General features: G+C 43.1%; 2 protein-coding genes and 1 long non-coding RNA gene across 3 annotated transcripts; 2 read left to right on the top strand and 1 right to left on the bottom strand.

The window, feature by feature from the left end:
- Nucleotides 1–346: 346 nt before the first annotated feature.
- Nucleotides 347–3,293, top strand: LOC122414795 (speckle-type POZ protein-like B). The gene is made up of 2 exons (XM_043426387.1): nucleotides 347–484; nucleotides 1,860–3,293. The coding sequence occupies exon 2, from the start codon at nucleotides 1,862–1,864 to the stop codon at nucleotides 2,855–2,857; it is 996 nt and encodes a 331-aa protein (XP_043282322.1). The 5' UTR covers nucleotides 347–484; nucleotides 1,860–1,861; the 3' UTR covers nucleotides 2,858–3,293.
- A 67-nt stretch (nucleotides 3,294–3,360) lies between these two features.
- On the bottom strand, nucleotides 3,361–5,077 carry LOC122414797 (uncharacterized). The gene is made up of 2 exons (XR_006261817.1): nucleotides 4,167–5,077; nucleotides 3,361–4,079 (listed from the first exon to the last, which is right to left on the bottom strand). It is a non-coding gene; the product is annotated as an uncharacterized lncRNA (long non-coding RNA).
- A 174-nt stretch (nucleotides 5,078–5,251) lies between these two features.
- Nucleotides 5,252–22,031, top strand: Apoltp (Apolipoprotein lipid transfer particle). Its single transcript, XM_043426376.1, has 22 exons — nucleotides 5,252–5,443; nucleotides 5,799–5,843; nucleotides 5,945–7,052; nucleotides 7,221–7,590; nucleotides 7,667–7,976; nucleotides 8,050–8,848; nucleotides 9,109–9,610; nucleotides 9,734–9,875; nucleotides 9,969–10,142; nucleotides 10,260–10,805; nucleotides 11,059–11,959; nucleotides 12,079–13,168; nucleotides 13,271–15,064; nucleotides 15,342–15,703; nucleotides 15,850–17,234; nucleotides 17,316–17,500; nucleotides 17,597–17,751; nucleotides 17,960–19,134; nucleotides 19,291–19,508; nucleotides 19,597–20,592; nucleotides 20,810–21,259; nucleotides 21,816–22,031. Exons 1-22 carry the CDS (start codon nucleotides 5,380–5,382, stop codon nucleotides 21,897–21,899), a joined length of 12,855 nt encoding a protein of 4,284 aa, XP_043282311.1. The 5' UTR covers nucleotides 5,252–5,379; the 3' UTR covers nucleotides 21,900–22,031.
- The last annotated feature ends 28 nt before the right edge of the window (nucleotides 22,032–22,059 follow it).

Genomic DNA, 22,059 nt, shown 5'->3' on the forward strand with positions numbered 1-22,059 from the left:
CAAAGTGGATCAGGGTGGCGATGATTTTTAAAAAGTTTGTGTTGTTGCATTTCCATTTATTTTTTTTCATAACTGATACAACGTGTTATAACGGATTGAGGTTAAATCGTATACTAACTCCCTCGTCTCTGCACGGCCAATCCTTTCTTTGATTTTCCTTGCTTTGTTTTCGCTGACGCCGGTACTTTCGACTTCACTTTCATTTTCCCCTGTGCCATTTTACTAAACTGTCTAATTACTATTGAAAATTCGAAAGAATAATATTCAAAAATAATACCAATTTAGATGCACACTGACGTCACGACATCGACACCGCGTACCGCGTGGTGCTCAGTGGTGGTGGTGGTGGTGGTGGGGTGGGGGACAGTTTTTTTTTCTTCTTCTAGTACTACAGCAGGAGGAGTGCACTTTTCCGGAAAAACGTCGAGCTACGAGTTCACTGTAGTATTTGTTTATGTTCAAACATCACACAAAACAAAATTAGGTAAGTCAAAAACCATTTGACAATATTAAAGACGATCATGCTGCAAAGCTATGGAACTATATAAACCAGATCCATTGATTTCTGTTTCATATAAATATTGACTTTTTCAAACACCGTAGAAATAAGCAAATATTTTTGAAAATGTCAAAAATCTTTTCGGTAACCGAGCCCTCCTATTTATCAAAATATAAAAGCGATAGAAGATTGAATAAAAATTGCATGATCATCAGATATCGATTGATGGTATTTTTTGAACTAGTTACAGTATGGTAAGATTATAATGAAGAAATTCGTTTTGTTGGTTGCATATATGTGATCCGGTACGCTATTTGCAGGTTAGGAAAGTAGAAATCTCAGACCTCCGATCTTGTGACTACATTCGGAGGTTTAAGGATATTTGGTACAAAAGTCTAAATAATTAGAAATTTATCAAATTTGATGATAATGTTCTTCAACATCAAGTACGAAAACACAATTTTTTTCAAAATTTTCTTCTGCTTAGTTATCGAGTACGCACTAAAACAGATTTCTTATGCCCGGAATGTATACCTATATATATGGAGACGCTATGCTTATATATACACGTGAACTTTAGTGATCAATTACTCGATAACTGTACAGAAGAAAAATCTTAAAAAATTTGTATTGTCACATTCGGCACTAAAGAATATGTTCACCAAATTTTATAAAATTTTTATCATTTTGAAATTTTTTATGTTTTTAGCATGGTTTAGCATGGCAACATTGGGTACATTCGACTTGGACGCTGACAGCGTTAATAGCGCTATATTTTGCGTTGCAAGTTGCAAATGCTACAAGCGTTTAGATGGGTGCGTTTAGAATTATGTTCTCAACGCTCTCGACGTTCAAGTGGTCGTTGAACGCATCCACAGAGAGAATCGTCTGTTATCTCTGTTATCGTACTACTGCTTGTTTCGCTGTCTTCACTTTTCGATGAATCCAGTATTATTTTGTCGAGTAATTAAAAAAGAACAAGATCACTTGTTGTTTCCGCCATTTTGTAATTGCACCAAGTCGAACATGACGTGAACGCGTTGGAGAAAACGGCCATAACGCTATCAGCGTCCAAGTCCCATTGTATCGCCTGTACCAAAGCCTGTACCAAATATCCTTAACTTTCGCGCTAAAGATGGCGCTGAAAAACATGCCTGATTTTAAATATTTGAATGGAAAGAAAAAGTAGAAATAAAAAACAATACAGTTTGGATTTAATTTAAAATTTTTGAGACAATTCTTAACATTTTTTAACTCGTCAAACACTACTCGGCGATGTGTATCAAACATCATAAACACAAGAATGAAATTTTATATATTTTCTTGAGATAAATTTTTGTCCTCTATATCACTTTTCCAGATATGACTCTCTCACAAACGGTGAATTACTCTTCCGGGCCTGGTATATCGCATTCATTGACGATAGCAGCTGAGCAACAACACCTAACGGACTTTATATGGACATTTTCAAATTGGTCTACTTTATATGATGAGAATAAAAGAGCAAATCCAGAAGGAGTGACTATTTTCGAGTCAGTCTCTGACTCTTTTCAAGTGGCTGGCTTAGAAAACTGCACTTGTCGCATATCCTTTCGTCTGTTCAATACGCTAAGTATGTTACGCGTTGAATTTTCAGATTCCATAGACGTTGTAGCACTAAAACTAATTTGTAATATAAATGATTACCGATACGAAAGTTTTCACTCGCACCCGAAAGAGAAATATTTCGAAACGATATGTAGTCCGTTCGATAAAAAATACGGACCGATTACGATCTCGAATATCGTAGACCGCTCGAAACCTTCGCTATTATTGACCGTAAGATTCGAGGTTACCACATTTCCCGAATCTTACCGTCGTCCTTATAAAAAAGCTCAAACGAATGTTCTCAAAAGCTTAAAAACTATGTACGATGCCAAAATATTTAGTGATATTACGTTCGTGTTCGACGACGATGGTAAAGAATTAACCGCTCACAAAGCTATCCTCGCAGCACAGAGCGAAGTTTTTCAGGTTATGTTTTCGAGCGATATGAAAGAGAAACATACAGGTAGAGTCGAGATTGATGACATTAGATCAGAGGTTTTTGAAGAATTTCTCAGGTATTTATATACTGGAGAAATATATAACTTGAAAAATATATTTGAAGAAATTTTAGTAGTTGCAGACAAATATGACGTTTGTCACTTGAAAGAATTCTGCGAAAATCACATGTTGGCAACACTTTCTGACGAAAATGTTGAAAATTATCTTCTCATTGCGGCCAAATATTATTGCACCGAGTTGAAAAAAAGAGCTCTCGAAATGCTTCAAAACAGTGCAAAAACAATTATGAGCGAAATATTCGAGGAAAAGTGAATGTATATATGAAAACACGGAAAATATTGTTGATCGATATCTAATTTTTCGTTTCTGTATTTTGCTGTAAAAATTTAGTAAATAATTTGAATCATTGTACACACGGATACGAGACTGATGCATTTATAATCGATTAAGATGCGATTGAAGCAAAGATATTTCTCACTGACCTAGGTTTTTTGATAATCGAAATTCAAGAAAATATTGTTATAATCTTTGTATTCATTTTTTTTAATTGACCTTGCGAGTATCATTTAGGCTCATATGTACGAGATTTTGGTTTTATATTGTACCATTGTAAAAGACAAAGCCTAAAAATCACGTTCAATATATATAGTGAGGTTAGGTATACAGGCCCAATCGTATAATTAATACAAATAATACAAAACATTTTGTACATTGAAATGTAACAAACAAAAAAGTATTTGATGGAAAATATCAGTGTTTTGTTTTCTTGTATTACTTCGAGGAATTCGAAAATCTGTGGTTGTCAACAAAATAAGTTTCAGTGATCGAAAAATTTTTGTTTTTTATTTCTGACAGCGATTTTAATAATGAAAACATTGTTCCAATGGAATAAATCCGTTTTTCCAATCTTCCTCATTACTTCATTGTTCAGTTTATCCTTTTTTAAATTTGTGTAACGTTATTTCACTTACGCTGCTGCGCCGCCGCGGGGAGAGTATTGCGCGTCAAGGGCAGGCGCTGCCGATCACGTACGCGCGAGCGAGACGAGAATAGAGATGGAGCGTTATTCGCGAGACGAATTTACGAGCATTATTCGAATGGTCATAACAACAATAATTGGAACAGTATTTCTGTTATTTTATCATTTTGCTAGTATTCTCTTCGTTGTAAGCATCACTAATGTTTGATTTTCTACCATTTTATTATTCCTTTTTTCGTAACAAAACAAAATATAATGACACGAGATCAAATCAAACGCTGTGTGAACGTTCGATCGTAAAAATAAGGAGAGATTCAGTTTAGAGAAGAAATGGAACTTTTCGTTGAAAAATTCATCAGCTCGTAGGATTTGAGGGTTAAAAATGAAGAATCGAATGACAGAGGGGACGTTCAGAAGGAAGTTTCTAGTTTGTTCGAGATAAAATTGGTCTTTCCATCGAATCGCTGATTCCCAGATGAGCTTCGATATATTATTTTTCTCTACTCTCGGTGAGACGAAAACATGCAGTGACCGGAGAAGAGCTTCGACCCACGACTTGAAATTTCATTGCAAGAAAAAGCGCATTTCGTTATTTACGTCAACAAGTTTGTTATCAAAGTTACAATTTTTGTTTAGCCTTACGGAATGAGGTCACCGTTCTTCCTCGACCTTCTTTTTTCCTCCGAGAGTTCGCGTGTACATTCGCGTCGAGATAACGGCGAAGCGAGTAGACGAATTTTCGTAAACTTCGGATTGCGTCCGGAGCCTCGCGCCGAGTCGCACACGTTCCGAGAAAATGCGAAACAGCAGAAAATAGGTGAGTCATGAAATCGGTCGCGGAAATACGGTGGAAAAAATGGGGAGAATACATGCCACGAATTTTCGTCCCCGACCCACGCACAAACTGGCGATAAGAATCTAACGAATTTTTCCTTTCTTCGAACTTTCAGTGTTGTCTCCCGGCGATAAAAATCAACGAAGAAGTCTCGTCGACGCATACGCAGGAACGTCCAAGAGCAACGCGAAGCCCTCACGTTTATCGGAAAAACGTTAATCGCAATGTGTACTCGAGGAGAAATACGATAAATCGAGAACTCCGAAGCAGTATCCTCGAGCCTGAGAAAATTCGTCTAAGAAACGTGTACGAAGAAGGAAGAAGAGAGAAAGAAGCTGCCCGACTCTTTCTCACAATCTTATCTCCCTCGATGACCTTTCGAACTGGTACAGAGCGAGTCTCGAGCGCTCTGATTCGGTCGCACAAGATTTTTCGTATTGGTACATTATCGAAGGGGAGAAAAATGCACGCGCGCACGGAGACGAGAGGGTACGCGTGTGTGCGTGTGCACACGATTACAAAGAGGAAAAAAAATAAAATAAAAAAGGTCGCTGGGACCTTTGACCGCCGATGGGATTCTCGATCATCTCGACACGGGCTCATTCTCTCCGAGCTCTCGGACAGGGCAGGAAGCACTTACTTAACTATATATAAAGCTGTGTGCTTGCGGATAGTTTGATCGCGACGAGAGCACCACGACACATCAATAGAGTTTGATGGGCTTGTTATCCCCAACGTGACCAACGAACTCATCAGCCTTTTACGATTTTCAATTAATTAGTTGCTCTCGCTCTCTCTCTCTCGCTCTTTCTCTCGAATTTCTTCGGTTCGTATCGCTTCTTCTCCGGAGAATTTTCACCTTTTACTCGTCACGGTGGGTCGCTCGATCGAGCTCCGTAAATTCGAGGAGACGACGAAGTTTCTGGGAAATTCTTGAGCCCTGGAAGTACGCGAGTAGGGATGAATAATTCGGGGATTTGGAAAAGTGCTTTCTAGACTCGTTTCCTCCGCTCGGGCAACATGACTGGGACTCTTGCCGTACTTGTTTTATCCGCACTCGTCGTCGGACGAGCCAGCAGCGCAGGTAAGAAGAAAAACTGCTTTTCCGCTTGCTCGCGACTCCGGGGTTTGAGCTTTTCCGAGTTTCCGTTCGACGGGAATAACATTCGCGTTTAAACTCTACCGGTTTCGGACTTGTATCACAAATAGCTTTCGCAATCCGCGATATCTTTCATTCACTCGGTTAATCTTCGAAGCGTTCTATGAAATGTCGAGGAGGGAGCGGAATTACGTTACGAAAGTGCACGAGGCTGGACGGGAGCGCGAACCAGTTCCGGGAAAAAGAAACTTTTCGGTATTATCGAAGAGAGAAAACGAGCCCCGATTTTTTCGCAAGCCCCTCAATTGCTCTGGGTGAAAAAGAATTTTTTACTTTTCAGAAATCATCAAAGACCCTTCGCTGTGCAGTCGTACGAGATGCGTCGGTAAGTTGGAGAAAGATGGCTCATTTGCCGGTGAGAAACAGTCGGGTCGATTTTCGTCTGGGTGAACTAAAAGTGAAAATTTGTCTGGTTTTTCGGGGCAGTTCATCCGGAGCAAAAGTTCAAGTACTCGGAGGGTCTTTACTACCGGTATCACTACAGCGTGGACGTGGCAACGAATTTGGGGAACGGAGAGCCGGTCGGGAGTGCCGAAGAGAGAAGCGAGTCGACGTTGTTCATAGATTCGACGGTGACTGTGAACTTCGTGTCTGCCTGCGAGGGCTACCTGCGCATCAGCAATTCGAGCATAAGGCACGACCGTGAGGATTACAATAGAGAATTTCCGGACGGCGCGGACGCCGAGTTTAAATCGAATTTGGAGAGGCACGAGCTCAGATTCGCCTTCGACGATGGTCACGTTAACGAGGTTTGTCCGGAGGCTGGAGAGTCGGTTTGGTCGTTGAATTTGAAGCGTGGGATATTGTCGATGTTTCAAAACACGATGAAGCGCTTCGACGTCGACAGGAAAACGAACGAGCTCGATGTAAACGGAATTTGTGAGACTCGTTACCGCCTCCACGAGGCGAAAAAAACGAGTTTGATTATAAAGAAGAGCAAGGACCTGGCGACCTGCGTTCACGGTGGGAAGCACCTGTCGGTCGTCCAATCCAACTTTTATCGCAGCCCTCTGTCCCAAACCCGACCGCTCAGCCAACCGCTGCTCAAATCCTACAGCGAGTGCGACATCACCATCGATCACAACATCTACGAAATGGTCGTGTGCAAGGAGTCCCACCATCTCCAAGCCTTCGCGAACGGCGCCAGGGCCGGAGCCAGAACCAAAACGGTCGCGAGCCTTCGACTCGTCGAAGAGTCTCCGTACGAGGACGAAATCGACGGCGATTACGAGGACACCTTCAGCAGAGAGATCAACGACGCTCCAGCCAGCACAAACTCCTCAATGAAGAACTTGATCACTGCCAGACGCACCAGTCTGCTCTACGATCATTCCACATCCCCCAGAACGGTTCATGGCGACCTCAGAACCTCTCGAGATCTTCTTAAAAGCATGTGCAGACTCGGATCCACCGAAGAACTTGAACAAAACTTTTCCGAAATGTATACCAAGTTTATTCACACTTCGAGGCTCCTCGATTATCCCTCGATGTCGCAACTCTTGGCCAGAGCCAACAGCATCTGCAAAGGAGGAAGGTCAGTCGTAAAATTTCATTTTTCTTCCAATTCAAACGATTTTTTATAATGTAAATTGAGAGGCAAAGGTGCCAGAATCTTTTCATCAAAATTCCACGAATTTTTTCAATGAAAACCTCTCGATCTTTGGCGCTCCATCGGAGTGCTTCACCGGCATTGAAATTGCAGAAAACACATTGTCAGCGCCCTGCCTTTCGTCGGGAGCAACGCAGCGGTTCGCGTCATGAGAGATTTGATAATTAAAAAATCCGTCGACAAGGAGACGACGAACGCGTGGGTAACTGCTTTCGCTCTGATACCGAGACCCGATGCAGCAACATTGCACGCCCTCGTACCGCTGCTCGATTTCCAACACGAGATTCCGGATGCTCAATTTATTCTCAGCTATTCTGCTGTCGTTCATGCCTATTGCGCCACCCAGGAAGGAAACTGCGCGGGTGTCACGCTCAAACCGATCCAAGATTTTCTCCGACAGATGGAAACCGTCATCGAGAATGGCTGCTCCCTGAAACATCATGAATTTTCGGAGGTTAAAGAGGTGCGAGTGAATGACAGTGAAAAAACATTGGTCAATTTTTTGGGAGCATTTTTAAATCTGATTTTTCTGCTACCAGACGCTGGAAGCCTTGAAAGCGATTGGAAACATGGGCCTCGAGACGAAATCTTTGCTGAAACGTTTGAAGACCTGCATCGACGAATCCAGCGGTTATCTTCCCATGGAAATTCGTGTTTCCGCTATCGAGGCACACAGAAGATTGCCATCCTGTCCGGAAACGAGGGACGACACTTTCCTCAATTATTATCGTAATTTTACTCTCGATTCGGAAATTCGAATAGCTTCGTACCTTCAGGTAATGAGGTGTCCCGATTACAATGTCATCAAGATCGTTAAGCACACGCTGAAACACGAGGAAGTAAATCAGGGTGAGTTTTCCATAAAGTACGAAAAGAAAAAAAGGAATTATTTTGATGACGATTCTGTTGGTTCTTTTTCCAGTTGGTTCTTTCGTGTGGAGTCATTTGACGAACTTGTTGGGATCGTCATCCCCGACGAGGGTCGAGATTCAAAGTCTATTGACGGACCGTGATTTGGGCACGAAATTCAACAGCGACGTGCGAAAGTATTCGCGTAATTACGACAAATCGTTTTTCTCCGAGGAGTGGAATTTCGGCGCTAATTATCAGAGCAACGTGATATTTTCATCGAAATCGTACGTGCCCCGTTCCACGAGTTTCAACGTGACGGTCGATCTCTTCGGGGAGTCGGTCAACGTTTTTGAGATTTCGATGAGAATGGAAGGGATGGAGTATTACGTGGAGAACATATTTGGCCCGAACGGTCCGCTGAGCAACGAAAAAGTGGGAAATCACTTCAACCAGTTCCTCCGGGCTTTTCGCTCGGCTCGAGAGGACAACGATCATTGGCAGCAAGTGAAGTCTCTGCCGAACGTAATCGACAACAATTTCAACGATCCAAGGATCAGCATGAGCTACAAAATATTCGGCAATGAACTCAGATTCAAAATCCTCAATGGCGATCAGCAAATTCGCACGAGTCTCGCTGCTCTCAATCCTTGGGCGAAAGTCAAACAAATTTTGTCCGGCAAAGAATTCCACGGCGAAAATACGGTCATGTTCTTGGACTCGAGCTACGTCGTGCCCACCACTTCCGGTCTACCTGTCCGCCTCGATCTCGCTGGATCGGCTGCTTACAACTTCAAGTTTTCCGGACTCCTCAACACCGAACGACTGGCCAGCAACACCGAAGTCGAAGTTGTTGGGAACGTCACGCCCAGGTACGCAGAGAACTGCCTCGAAAGTTCAGGAGCCCTCGCGCTCCCTCTTTCGACGTCGAAATCCATTTTTTTGTCAATTCAAAAAATCGTCCCTCCAAAGTGGTCGTTTGAGGGAGACTCCTCGAGGCATCGTCGCCTGTAAAGAGACGAGAGAATTTAAAATTCCTCATTTATCATATTTTTTCGAGAATTTATGGCATTTTAACTTTCGAAAGATGAGCAATTTGGAAAATAACTCTAAAAAAATAACGATTTTGCAGTTTCAGTATCGACGTTACAGGAAGGATGATCGTCGACGCTTTTTACAAGAGCACCGGCCTGAAATTGCGCAGCAACGTTTACTCATCCGGAGCAGTACAAATTCACCTGAAAATCGAGCGCGCACGTTTGATAAGACTGAGTCTGGATTTGCCGAATAAAAGTATGGAAGTGATATCGATACGCACGGATGTTCTTCTCGTGAGTACGAACGGAGCTGAGACGAAGGAAAAGTTGGTCGGGAAGCTTCTGGCCGGTGAGAAATCGCGGAAAGGAATGGTAGTGCCTGAAAGCATAATAAGCAACACGACTTGCACCTGGTCGGCGCTGGAAAGACTCATCGGACTGAAACTCTGCGCGGATTACCAGTTTCCGAACGTCACCAGAGTCTCCAACGCTTCCTATTTCATTCTCAATGGCCCAACGCTCTTCAAAGTTTCGGTTATCAAAGCTGATCCCACTGCGAAGAATTATCTGCTCGAGTACAAATGGGATTCTACACCGGTAAAGATAATTCGATTGATTACGAGGCTAAAAGAGTTTCGACATATTTTTTAGAGAAACAGCTTTTCCACGTTTCGAATAAATTCAATGTTTTCTGTTCCCGTTATATTTGGCTTTCCGCAGGAAGAAAGTATCATGAAAATGGCGTTCGATACTCCGGGTTCTCAAATGAACCGGGAGCTCAGTGCGACTGTGACATTTGGCATCAAAAACCATAACGTGACGGTGCTGCTCCGATCTGCAGGAAATTCCTTAGAAGCCAAAGGTACAAACTTCTTTTAAACTCAGTTTTGACAAAACTTTCACGAAGAGCCTCCCCACCTCAATAATTTCTTCGTTTTTCTATCACTCTTGCCAGGAACTTACAAAAGGACGGAAGACGAGGCTATGATCGACGTAGGCTTGGATATCAATGGCACTAAACACTTGGATGCGAGCTTGGGGTACACGAGAAAGCGGGGAAATTACGGTTACAATTACACCCCGAAATTGTATCTGGCTATCAACAGTGAAAGAATTGCTGAATTGTCGGGTAGGAATTTCCTCGTGAAACAGTGCAAACGATACGAAGTTTGATGAGAATGAGGGAGCAACAGTCGGGAGATAAAAACGAATTGAAAGCGATTTTTCTCTAATTTTCTTTTCGCAGGTACCATAAAAAACGCTCAAAAAAACAACGTTTCTCAATGCGACATAGACTTGAGTTTTTCTACGAAGAAAATAAAGAGCAGAGTTTTGGGTTACATCATGAGAAGAAACACAAGTTTAACAGGAAACGTTAAGCTGGATTATCAACTGAACAAATCTCCGAAAAAAGAAACCCTCCAAGTGGAGATCGCATTGATAAATCGTTCCTCGAAGACCCTGACGCACAAAGAAGCCAATTTGAAACTCCACTCGACGGCTTATCCTCAACTGAATGCAGTTATTGCAACTTGGTACCAACAGGCATTGGGCCACATCGAGTTACACGCCGAAGTCAACACGAAACCTCACCTCCAAGACAACAGACACAAACTCACCGCGCAGCTTGTGCTCACTCACTCCAGGGCTTACTTCCAGTCGCAGGAAGCCAAAATCAATGCTTTTATTGCTATTACGAAGCCTATTCAGAATCTAGACATCAAAGTTGGTGTTCAACACTTCGCTGTCGGCGCTGCTTCCAATACCAATTTCCTTATTCGATATGCTCCAGGTATAATAACATCGTTTCGCATTACTTCCGGTTTTGTAACGACTTTAAATGCATTTTTTAGGGCTGAGCGAGATCGACCACTCAATTGACTCTTGTCAGTGGAGGGAATCAAATTTTATGTGGCTTGCCCGTTTAAAAGCGAATATATATTGAAAAAGTTTGAAGATCGCTCATTTCTCAATTCTCCCCGTTGGAATCGAGTCCGCTTCTCGAGTGACTAAAGTTAACGAAATAACATTTTTTCGGTTTTCAGGAAAAGAAATAAGCTTAGCGGTGAACATGGTGACGCCAAGAGGGACGATGTTCGCGATCGAGGGTCACGCGAACCTGACAATACCAAATTTCAATTCGATGCTGATAGACGCACGAATAAACGAGAAAGCAAGGGGAGAGTACGACATAGATTTTTCTGGCACGTGGTTCAGCGGGCACAACGTAACGATCCGAGGAACGTACGCGGACAGATCGACAGCGGTGATAATAAGCCACAGCTTGAAGATGGTCCTGACATCGCCGAGCCTCCGGAGGGACATTTTGTTGAATTGTAAGCTGTATCACGACGTGGTCGACCTCAAAATAGGGCTGCACTTGGAGCACTTGGATTTGGAAAAGTACGCTTTGGTGATCGAGCACTCGACGATATCGCCGACGAAACTGATTTCCTACGCGGAAGGTCGTTACAAAAGCAACGTCTACACGATGACGACGAACGTCGACACGGAGCGTGAAATCCGCATGGAATTGCATCTGGACCGTTGGCGCGATGTCCATCTCATTGCCACGGGAATAAACGAGCCTGAGAACAAAGAATTTGGCATAGAAGTAAAGTGGGACGCGAACAGGGACCCTGCTTTGAAATTCGCGACTCTCGTTCACCTCAACAAGTTCGTCGACGTTGCCTCCCACTCGCAAAACGCAAGTGGCAACATCATGATCACTTATCCCAACAGACTGCTCACTGGGTCTTGTCTCTTTGCTCGACAAGCCAGAAACAACTATCTCATGGATGCTAGGATCGACTGGGACGCCGAAAGGAACATTCGACTGACCATTGACACGGGATTCGACACGAGCTCTGGACCTAATTCTGTTAAATTTGAGTCTCAGCTGCTGACGCCTTTCGAAAATTGGAAAAAAACTTCATTCAACGCGAGGTAATTGAAATACTAGTAAAATTCTCTCTCAGGTTTCAGGCTTCTAAGGGCCATAAAAGTTTCCCTTGCTGAATGATAATTTTGGAAAATGGTTGAGTGACTGAAAAATGATTGAACAGGTATCGACAAACGATGGACGAACTGGGGGCCAGCTGCAGTGCGTTTTGGCAGGACAATCAGCGAGTAACTGTCGACATATTTGGAAACACCCGTAGAACTCGAGAAATGTTGGAGTACAACGGAAATTTCGGTTTGACGAGCACAGTCCATTCGGTTGGTTGGTTGACGGCGAACGTCACGCACAAACAAATCCCTCAGAAATCGATTGAGTCTCGGGTGCTGATAAATTACGATCCTGATAAGTTGATCGACCTCAAGAGTTTGTGGATTATCGATCGCGAATTGGACAACGAGGGTTACAACATCACAGGAAATTTGCAGTTGGTATCACCGATCGCCAATTATCGAAAGGGTGAAATGAAGTGTCACCTTCGCTTTATGCCCAATTGGCGTTTCTACGGGGCTTCCAATCTCGAGCTTGACAAACGAGTTTACACGACTATTCTCCAAGGCGATTTGGCGAGGTTCAAGGAATCCATGGTCGAGTTCAACGTCACGACGCCTTTGGAACGTTACGCATTTCTACGCGGACGATTCGGACTCTCCGAGCGCGATCGTCACGTCGTCGCCGAAGTTTTAAGCCCCGCTGGGCCTCTGGGCTTCGAAGCTCTTTGCCAGTTGTTCACCGGCTCCTCTTACGACTTCCACGTCAAGCTCCAGCTCGCGACGCCCATCGAACTCCTCCAAAGATCTCTGCTCGTTGCTAAACTGAACAAAAAAGAAGCTGATTTTCGAGTCGCTTACAACAATATCACCGCTGGCTTCCAGGGCGTTTGGCACTACAATAATTTCACTGACTTTCATTACAGTTACGTACTTTTTTCTCCCATTCATGGGCTCCACGAAAGTGGCGTCGTCGCCAAACTCGTCGCTGTACGCATCGAACCCGAAGGACATTTGGACGTTGACACCGAATTTTCCGTCAGAATCGTAGAAACGAAAATTGGCATCAAAGCTCACGGTGGTCCCAAACCTCCGCCACCTGCACTTCCCACTCAAGTTAAATTCGACGATGCCACTCCAACTTCGGACGAGGACTACGAGGAAGATGACGATGAAGAAAACTTCTACTGGAAAGGAGACGTTGAGGTCAGCCTTCTTCTCCTCTTGATTCACCCGACAAACGATCAAAGAAACTTTTAAAACGAAAAGTTTTAAGAGTCAATTTACATTTACATTTTTTCGTTGCAGATAAACGCAGCAATCGTAGCTCCCATTGTGGGAACGATTGACATCGACAAAGATGGATCGATTTACAAAATTCTCGGTTCCTTGAAGCTTCCACAAGGGAGAATAATATTGGAAGATCGCTTCACGTTCCACGACGTGTTTACGATGAAAAACGAGTTGAGTGTCGACACGCCGTTCGTGTGGGCGTCGGAGATCAATTCGTTGTACGTATTCAACGTTGATTCCGAAAATTCGATATACCTGACGGAGGTGAGTTTGAATTACTTGAACCGTTCGGAATGGGTGGAGAGCGGTTACTCCGGAAACTACTCGTACGTCGAGGGCGACGAGGACGATTCGCAGACGCACAGGCTAAAGTTCAAAGTGAAGACTCCACTGTCATTTTTGAAGTACGTCGACACCGAAACGACTTACGAAATCGATGAGAATGTTTACAAATCAAAAATTTCCATTCAGACCGAAGATTCTCGAGCCGAGTTAGCCGGCTCGTTAGAACTGGAGGAAAACTTTGTGGACGCTGGAATATCGGCGGAAGTCGAGAGTCCGATTTTGTGCATACCTCGGACAAAAATAATCGGGAAAAAAGATTTCACCGAGAAAGAAAAGCGCGTCGAGTTGGCCCTTCGTTTGGCCAAGCCGAAAGATCGATCCGCCGAATTTGCAGCTTCGTGGCTGCTCGAGGACGAGAACTTTGCTAAAGCTTCCTTCACTCTGGACACCTGGATAAAACCCTTGCAAAGCGTCGAAGCTGATATACTTTACATCAACAATATTAAGAGTAACGACACTGCTGAACTTGACTTACATTTCAAACTCTATCCCGAGCAAGAGGTCAAAGTCCAAGGTCATTACAGAAGCGGTGACATCGATCTCGACATCACGAGACCTAACGATCCTTCCCGACGTTTGAAGTATCATGGAAAAATCGTCGAAATTCAAGACGGCAAATATAAAATCGATGGTGACTTTTTGAACTTGAAAACTGAAACAAATTATGAAGTCCTCGGTAGTCTGACGATGCAAAACGAAAAAATCTACGAGATCCTCGTAGATATAGCGCCTCGTGACAAAAGTTCTAAAGAAGACACATTCACCATCAAATTGCAAAGGGAAAATTATGGTTTGGAAGTTACATTCGATAGCAATCATACTTATGCCGGTAAATTCAGCTTGGATTACGTAAACCCCTTGAATTGGGACACGAGTATCGAGGTCGTCCCCGGAGGCAGTGACAACCCGAAGAAAATTCACAAGTACGAGCTCAGCACTTTCATGAACGTTCAAGTTAATGGAAACACGACGATTTACGTGAGCTCGTTGACGCCCTGGGAGGAAATCGAGCGTTTTCAATTCGACGGTAACATGTTGCTCTCGGACACGAGTGGTTTCGTCAAAGTGAATCATCGTTTGAACGACGACACTAGTCACTGTCTCCTTTCCTGGAAATTGCTCTATTTGATCGACATGTACGGCAGAGTCGTCGCTGGTATCAACAAGGAAAACCTCGATGCACGAGTCTTTTTGAGAAACCCTAAAAAAGCATTTAAAAATATTGAAGTTGGATTCGACGTTAACGTCGACGAAGATCGCTGGCGATTCGCCAGCAATGCCACTGTCGGAATCATCAACAAAGAGAAATTCGACGCTGTCGTCGCCGTCCGATTACCGCCGCCCGACAACGATCATCATCGCTTTTTAGTCACTTATCACGCCAATCATGGATTGCAAGACGCCCGATACGTTCTTGGCTACAACGCTCTGAAGGCCAAGACCAATTATGCTTCCGATGGATCTGTAAGATTTCAACGTTCGTTAACCCAATTACATTTTCGATCTTTACCCTCAAATTTTTTCACAGAGTTGATAATACAATATTTTTGGAGAAAGTTTGAATTAAAAAAAAAAAAAAAATTAAAAAAAAAAATCACTCTATGAAATGGAATGATGTAAAATTAATAAAATTTTTATTTGGATCCAATTCGATCTGATTTAATTTGAATTCAGTTTTGGATCGAAACTCATTTCACTTAAAAAATAAAAATGTTTTTCATCAATTTCTTTCTTCTCGCAGATAAAAATGATTCCTCACGCCCTGGACAGTCACGTTCGCCTAACGTGGGGACATTCATCGAGTAAAACGGTCAACAACGTACTGAACGTGACCTTCGACCAGAAAGCTGCAGATTTGAGGTACTCGCTGTACACGCCGTATTTCGAGAACGAAGAAACAGCGGTCCTGCAACTGAACTACGACTCGACCCCGGAAACGCACAGCAACTTGAACGCCGCTCTCTTTTATCCATCGCAAAGGAAAGTTGGAAATGCGAGAATTTCGTACGCCAGTCTGTCGAACGTCAACGGAACTCTGAACGCGACGACTCACATGCCTCAGTTTTCTTACGCCGGCTGCAATTTCATCGTGCTGACGACACTGTAAGAAATATTTCGAAAATGAAATGAGTTTCGTTGAAATTTGACCGATTAAATTCAACGATCACTTTGATTTTAGCTTAGAAATTTCGTAGCTCTTTCCAGCTGATTGAAATGATATAAATATTATTAAAAATGTATTTCTCTAGAAAACAAAACAAAAGGTTCTTCGAAGTGTTCTGGCCAAACCGAACAGCCTTGTTGAACTCCGACTACAATTACTACAGCCAAAGATTAAATTCGAGTCTGGAGGGCGTGCTTCAACTGGAAATACCTCTGAATACTCGCCACGTGGGCCACATGACGTACGGTTATAAGAAGAGGCCTCAAGTGACGAACGGCTGGGCAGAACTAATTTACAACGAGAACAAAGTGGTGGATGCCCGCTACAATTCGAAGGGCGAATCTCGAGCTGGTTTCGAGAGGGACAGAATAGAGATAACGGTGGAAAACAAGGTTGCACCGATCGGAGTTATTTACGTTAATCAGTACGAGTACAGCGGGGGAAATGGAGGAACGAATTACCCGACGGTAGAGTTTAAACAAGTGAACGTTTACCGATTGGATAATAGTTCTGCGTTCAACATAGCGGGAGAATCTCGAGTGAGGACGACTCACGAAGGCCAAGAAATTCGTCTGAAGGGCGTTCACTTCAACAGGACGATACAAATAAAAACTGATTACGAGATACTGCCCGGGGAATTCGATCAGAACACTTGGATCAGCTTGGCCGAAGACGCCTGGGCTTCTTACCACGTGAATATCGTGAACAAGACGACGGAGGAGGTGGACAATCAATTTTTGATCCTGAATCTCGCCTACCCAAGAAGGAACTTCACTCTCGACGGATTCTATCGCATAACGAGACACGATTTGGACTCCGAAGCGAAACTCAAGTGGGACGAAGAGACCGACAGACCGAGGACCATTGGCACAGCGTTCAAATGGAGAAACTCGACGGACGATACGACCCTCGACCATCAGGAAGCTGTTCTGAGCTTCCGACATCCGAGCTTCGTCAAAGACGTCACTTTTACTGGGGATCTGATCAGAAACGATCCGAGGGACTTGCTCAATGTCAGCCTCGTCGTCGACTACTCCAATGACCCCTCCAAACTACTATTCCTCTCCAGCGTTCTCAGAGACACGAGCACGAGCCCTCGTGACATCGAATACACTTACAGCATCGTCGGCAAACATCCAAGAACTCAATTCGACCTCAAAATCGACGGTAATTTCCATAAACGAGCTTACGTCCTTGTGGAAACTGATCATCGTGGATTCTATAGAAGGAACTACATGCCTGAAGAAACTGGCCAGTTCCGAGGGAGAATCGATGCTCTTAATTATTCCGTTTTGTTCCACCGGGAAAGCAACGAACTCGTGAAACACTTCGACCTTCGCTATTATCCCACTGACCCGAACTACGTCGTTAATGGCAGCGTCATTAACACCCCCGATCTCAATGCTACTGGAAGCTTTTATATGAATATTCCGGACAAACTTACTTGGATGATGCTCAATTACACTCCGGGTAAAAGCTTTTTTCTAATTTTCCTTTTCGCTGTTTTTCACGACATAACGCATATTGAGGAATTTTTTTAAATGCCTTCAGATGCTGTAGAAAGTCTAAGAATGTACGGAAACATTCCTGACGTTCGAAACGCCGCGTTCGACATCTGGCGGACCTACGACCAGGATCTCGTTGTTTCCGACATTTCGTTTTACCTGAAACTCAATCACTCGAGACTCGTCACGTCCAAACTTAAATGGAGGCCCGAATTACGTGAAGATATTTGTGTGCGTTGTTGACACTCGATACTGATTAGGATTTTGCGAGAGAAAAATATCACTGGAACTTTTTTTTATGATCAACAATGATTTTTAACTTTTCAGAATCTTATTAAATCGTCGATCACGAACACGTACGATGACTTAGGAAACGATATTGATTATTGGAAACAATACGTAAAGAGCGAAACCGTTGCAGCGATCAATGACGTTTGGGACGACGCTCGTGAAGACATTCAAGATTTTCTTGAGGACTGGGAGTACGTAATTAATGGAAAACACGAAAAAAAAGTCAAGTTTTCCTGTTAATTTTGTAACGAGAGTGAAATTATTCGAACTTTTAATTCTATAAACGCTTTTGTTAAAGTTGTACTCCATTATGATTACTTGCTTTCTACTTTCTCACTGTCGCAAGTGAATTTTTTTTTTTTTTGCAAATTTAACGAAATGCACTCTTTTGTTTTCCAGCGATTTGAAAAGCCTGGAAAAAGATCTCGACGACTTAAAAGTATACCTGAACGATTCGTACAACGCGAACGACTTTTACATAAAGGACATCGTTGCAATTGGCATGTACGCGATCGACGAGCTCTCTCTGAGGAGCCACATACAAACGTTGCCCAACATAATAAACGAGATATGGGAAATAATGGGAGAATCTGGAGAAGCGATTAGAAATTCATTGCTGTGGATAATCGAGACGATAAAAATGGGCTACAAGAAATTTTCGGAAATCGTAACTGCCGTGCTTCGAGGAGAATCAGTAGCTCAGATTGCAAACATTGTTGAAAAATTGATAGAAAAGTATGACATGTTTGTGAAGGATTTGCACGTTTCGTTCATAAAGTACATACAAAATTTGTGGAATAAATTTTCCGAGGCAATTTCGCGGCAGTGGCACGCCATGCTGAAGATGATCGAACCAGCTTTCATCAGAGTTTTGCATTACCTCGAAGCTGTTTTGTGGAAAGTGAGCAAGGAAGTTGTCGACTTTTTGTACGACCGACAAAACGAAATAATCGGTTCGCCCTATTTCGATCGTTTCACCAATTTGACCCACGACGTCGATCGCATTTATCGAGACATCAAAGCCAACGATATCGTCACAAACGTCCAAAAATACTCGGCAATCGTCATACAGTTTATACGCGAGCGTTACTTCACGATCGTGCCTTTTGGAAAAGAGCTCAAAGAACTCGTCGATGAAATTGTCTCGGAATTGAAGGAACTCACCAAATTGCCGACCGTCCATTACGCCCTCGACAAAATCAATCAAGCTTACGAAAGAGCCAAATACTTTTATGAATATTTCGGTGTGCGAAGCAAAATCGAAAATCTCGTCAGAATGGCTCACGCCAAGCTGATCGACATCAGCCAAACCGCTCTTCAAGCTGAAAGTCGATACCGAGAAGCCAAAACCAAATTTATCTTCGATCCTGACGAAGGCCTCATGTGCCTCGAACAAAAATTACCCATGTCTTGGCACGCTTTCAATCAAACACCCGAATTCCAAGAGATTCCTGAATACCGAGCCATTGTCGATGTCAAAACTTATTTCACCACTTCCAACACGACCTTTTGGACTCTCTACTACCAGTACAAACCTTACACCGAACCGGCTAATTGGCTGCCGCCTTTCAAAGGTAATATCTTGGTCCATTTATCCCAGAATTCATTCACTACATTTTCCTTTATTGCATTGACAATTCTTTCATGACTGGAAACACTAAATTCCAATATTCAAGCAATTAAATCAATCGTTGTTATTAATTCGCACGTTCGAATGATCTTTCTTTCAGCTCAAGCGATGATCGTCGGCCCCCAGCACTTTATTACTTTCGATGGTCGTCACTACGACTTTTCGGGTTCTTGTACTTATCTATTAGCCCAAGATTTCGTGAGGAATGATTTCGCAGTTCTGATATCGTACGACCGTCAATCAAATAACGAAGCGATAACCCATCGAATAATCGTGCTAATTGGGAAGAAAGTCATTGAACTGGACGTCTTCAAAGACGTGAGTAAAATAAAAAAAGAACCTTGAAACGACGAAAAATAAGATTCTTGTGAATTATTTTGCTGAAATTTTGATTGAAATTTTCTAGACCGTCGAGCTGATCGATTCGGGGAGGATTCGTCAACTTCCGGTTCAACTGGAAAACGGTACAGCGTTTGTGTACCAAGAAGAGAGCATCGTGACGGTGGAAACGAAGCACGAGCAGTTCAAACTTCGCTGCAATTTGAAATACGATCTTTGCGTTTTGGAGTTGTCTGGTTTCTACTTCGGAAAAACCGCGGGGCTCCTGGGGACGATGAACAACGAGCCGATGGACGATACGTTGAGTGCTGAGGGAATCGTCGCGAAGGACGTCGGTCGATTCGCCCACAGTTGGTCGTTGAATCGCAACGGATGTACGGACGATAAGAATTTCGCTGAGGAGTCTGCAACGGTTGAGAACGATTTGTGCGATTGGTTGTTCGTAAACAAAAGTTCTGAATTCAGCGGATGTTTCAACGTCATCGATCCGGGACACTACGCTCGAGCTTGTTCCAACAGTAGAAACGAGGAAGAAATATGCACCGTTGCAATGTCGTACATGCAAATGTGCAATTTCTACGACACTTATTTAAGAATCCCAGACAAATGCACGGCGTGTCCGATGCTCGATGGGAGCAAAGTACCTGAGGGAGAATTCCGCAAATTAAACGGCAACAAAGTCCCACAGTCAACCGATGTAGTTTTCATCGTCGAGGCGAAAGAATGCAACGTCGATATTCGCCGGAACCGCAACATCGATCAACTGATAACACAAATGAGCAAAGAACTCAACGAACAAGCTCTCACCGATAATCGATGGTCCCTCGTCACTTTTGGCGGCGACGGTGTTTACGATCGTCCACGAAACCTCATCCATCAGAGTCGTCTCTTCACACACGATCCTTCCAACTTCCTCGACTACTTCGATAACATCCCTGTAGGCAGCGGCAATCGGGACGTCTTCGCTGCTATCGGGTTTGCTTCGCAGCTTGTTTTTCGTGCTGGCGTCTCGAAAACCTTTGTTTTGATGCCTTGCTCACACTGCGAACCACAGAACCAAACGGTAAGACGAAATTCATGGACAAAATTCTTCTTTTACTACGAGCATTTCTTCTTTCATCGTATTTACAAAATTGTCATTGATTCTTCATTTTTTCCCCCTGTCGCTTGACTTTATTTTTATTCATTCAATGATCGAATTCAATTTTGAGTTAATCGTACCTCAGGAAAATGGAGTGTTTAGGAGGCTTGAAAAAAGTGTATTTTCTTCCACATTTCAGCTCGACTACTCGGTTCTGCATCAAGTTTTACTCGAGCATGACATAACGCTCCACATTTTGATGGACGGTGATTTCTACTTCAAGAAGCAACGAGTCAATAAAATGTTTTACGGTCTAGACGCTCACAAGTCTTACACGAGAAAAGACGTGAAGGCTCTAGTAGGAGACGTAGACTTGCGGAGGCAAGTGAAGCTATCGAAAAACGCGTTGGGCTACTGCGCTCCTTTGTCACTGGAAACTAATGGGACGATATTCAGCGGCAACAAATTACGTTTCGAGAAGCCAACTTCGGTGAAAAAGTTTGCAACCGTTTTTTCAAAGAGAATTGCACTTTCGGCTAAGCCGAGTGCTTGTCAACACTGCGAATGCAGCGCCAACAACGACGGTATAACGCACATGGAGTGCATGCCTTGCGTCTATCCGATGCCAGTTTCCGTGGATTTCGTGAGTGTATGTGACGACACGGCCTTCTGGTCGAATTACACTTTCCACTTATATCGTATCGCCAAGCTCATAAGCACCGGTCTCAGCTTTGTCAGGCTTGAGAAAGTTTTGCAAAATGTTTTGGCACAAAGTCCCTTCGGTATACCTGCAACGAAAAGCGATTAAAATTTCCTCAATTATTTCAATTCAATAATTTTGACAGATAAAGAGTCAAATCGTTTTTGGAGTACAATAAATCATTGTTAAATATTTTTTTCACCAAATTTGGACTTGGTTAGGAGAAGATTTTTACAACTTTTTTCACCGCTGTAAATCTCGCAATAGTTATTTGTCAGTACTCAATAAAGTAAAATGCGAGTTTGAAAAGAGAAGCGAATGAGAAAAAAGGTCACAAATAAAACTGAATTTTCACTCGGAGATCGAGAAAATCGTCTCGTTAGCTCTCGATTCGTTCCGTGTCGTCTCTCGTAAAAGGGCAAACGAATAAGAATATATTTAAGGCTTAAGTTTAATGGAATTTTCGGGAAAGTAGCAAATCACCTGCTGTTCGTTTTTTTCACAGGAAACCTTTAACGAGGACGACACGTTGGCGATACTGCAACCGATGGAGGTTGATTATGGTCAAATCGACATCGAGGACGAATGAGACTGAAGTTTCTCATGAAACTTGCCCAACGCATACTCGAGTCTCAGCGTTTAAATCTCCAAGTTACACTTACATATTTATTTTGAAAGATGGTTTTGTAGTTGTTAATATAATGCTAAGAAATTTCTTCGATTTGTTATTGTCATTAAGATTATTCGTT

This window comes from Venturia canescens, chromosome 8 (assembly GCF_019457755.1).
Source record: "Venturia canescens isolate UGA chromosome 8, ASM1945775v1, whole genome shotgun sequence".
In the NCBI taxonomy this organism is placed as follows: Eukaryota; Metazoa; Arthropoda; class Insecta; order Hymenoptera; family Ichneumonidae; genus Venturia; species Venturia canescens.

Excerpts from the sequence above, each read along its gene's own strand:
- LOC122414795 (XM_043426387.1), top strand. The coding sequence starts at position 1,862 with ATGACTCTCTCACAAACGGTGAATTACTCTTCCGGGCCTGGTATATCG.
- Apoltp (XM_043426376.1), top strand. The coding sequence starts at position 5,380 with ATGACTGGGACTCTTGCCGTACTTGTTTTATCCGCACTCGTCGTCGGA. Across the intron at positions 15,065-15,341 it reads ATTATGCTTCCGATGGATCT|ATAAAAATGATTCCTCACGC; the intron begins GTAAGATTTCAA and ends TTCTTCTCGCAG. Across the intron at positions 17,235-17,315 it reads GATGCTCAATTACACTCCGG|ATGCTGTAGAAAGTCTAAGA; the intron begins GTAAAAGCTTTT and ends AAATGCCTTCAG.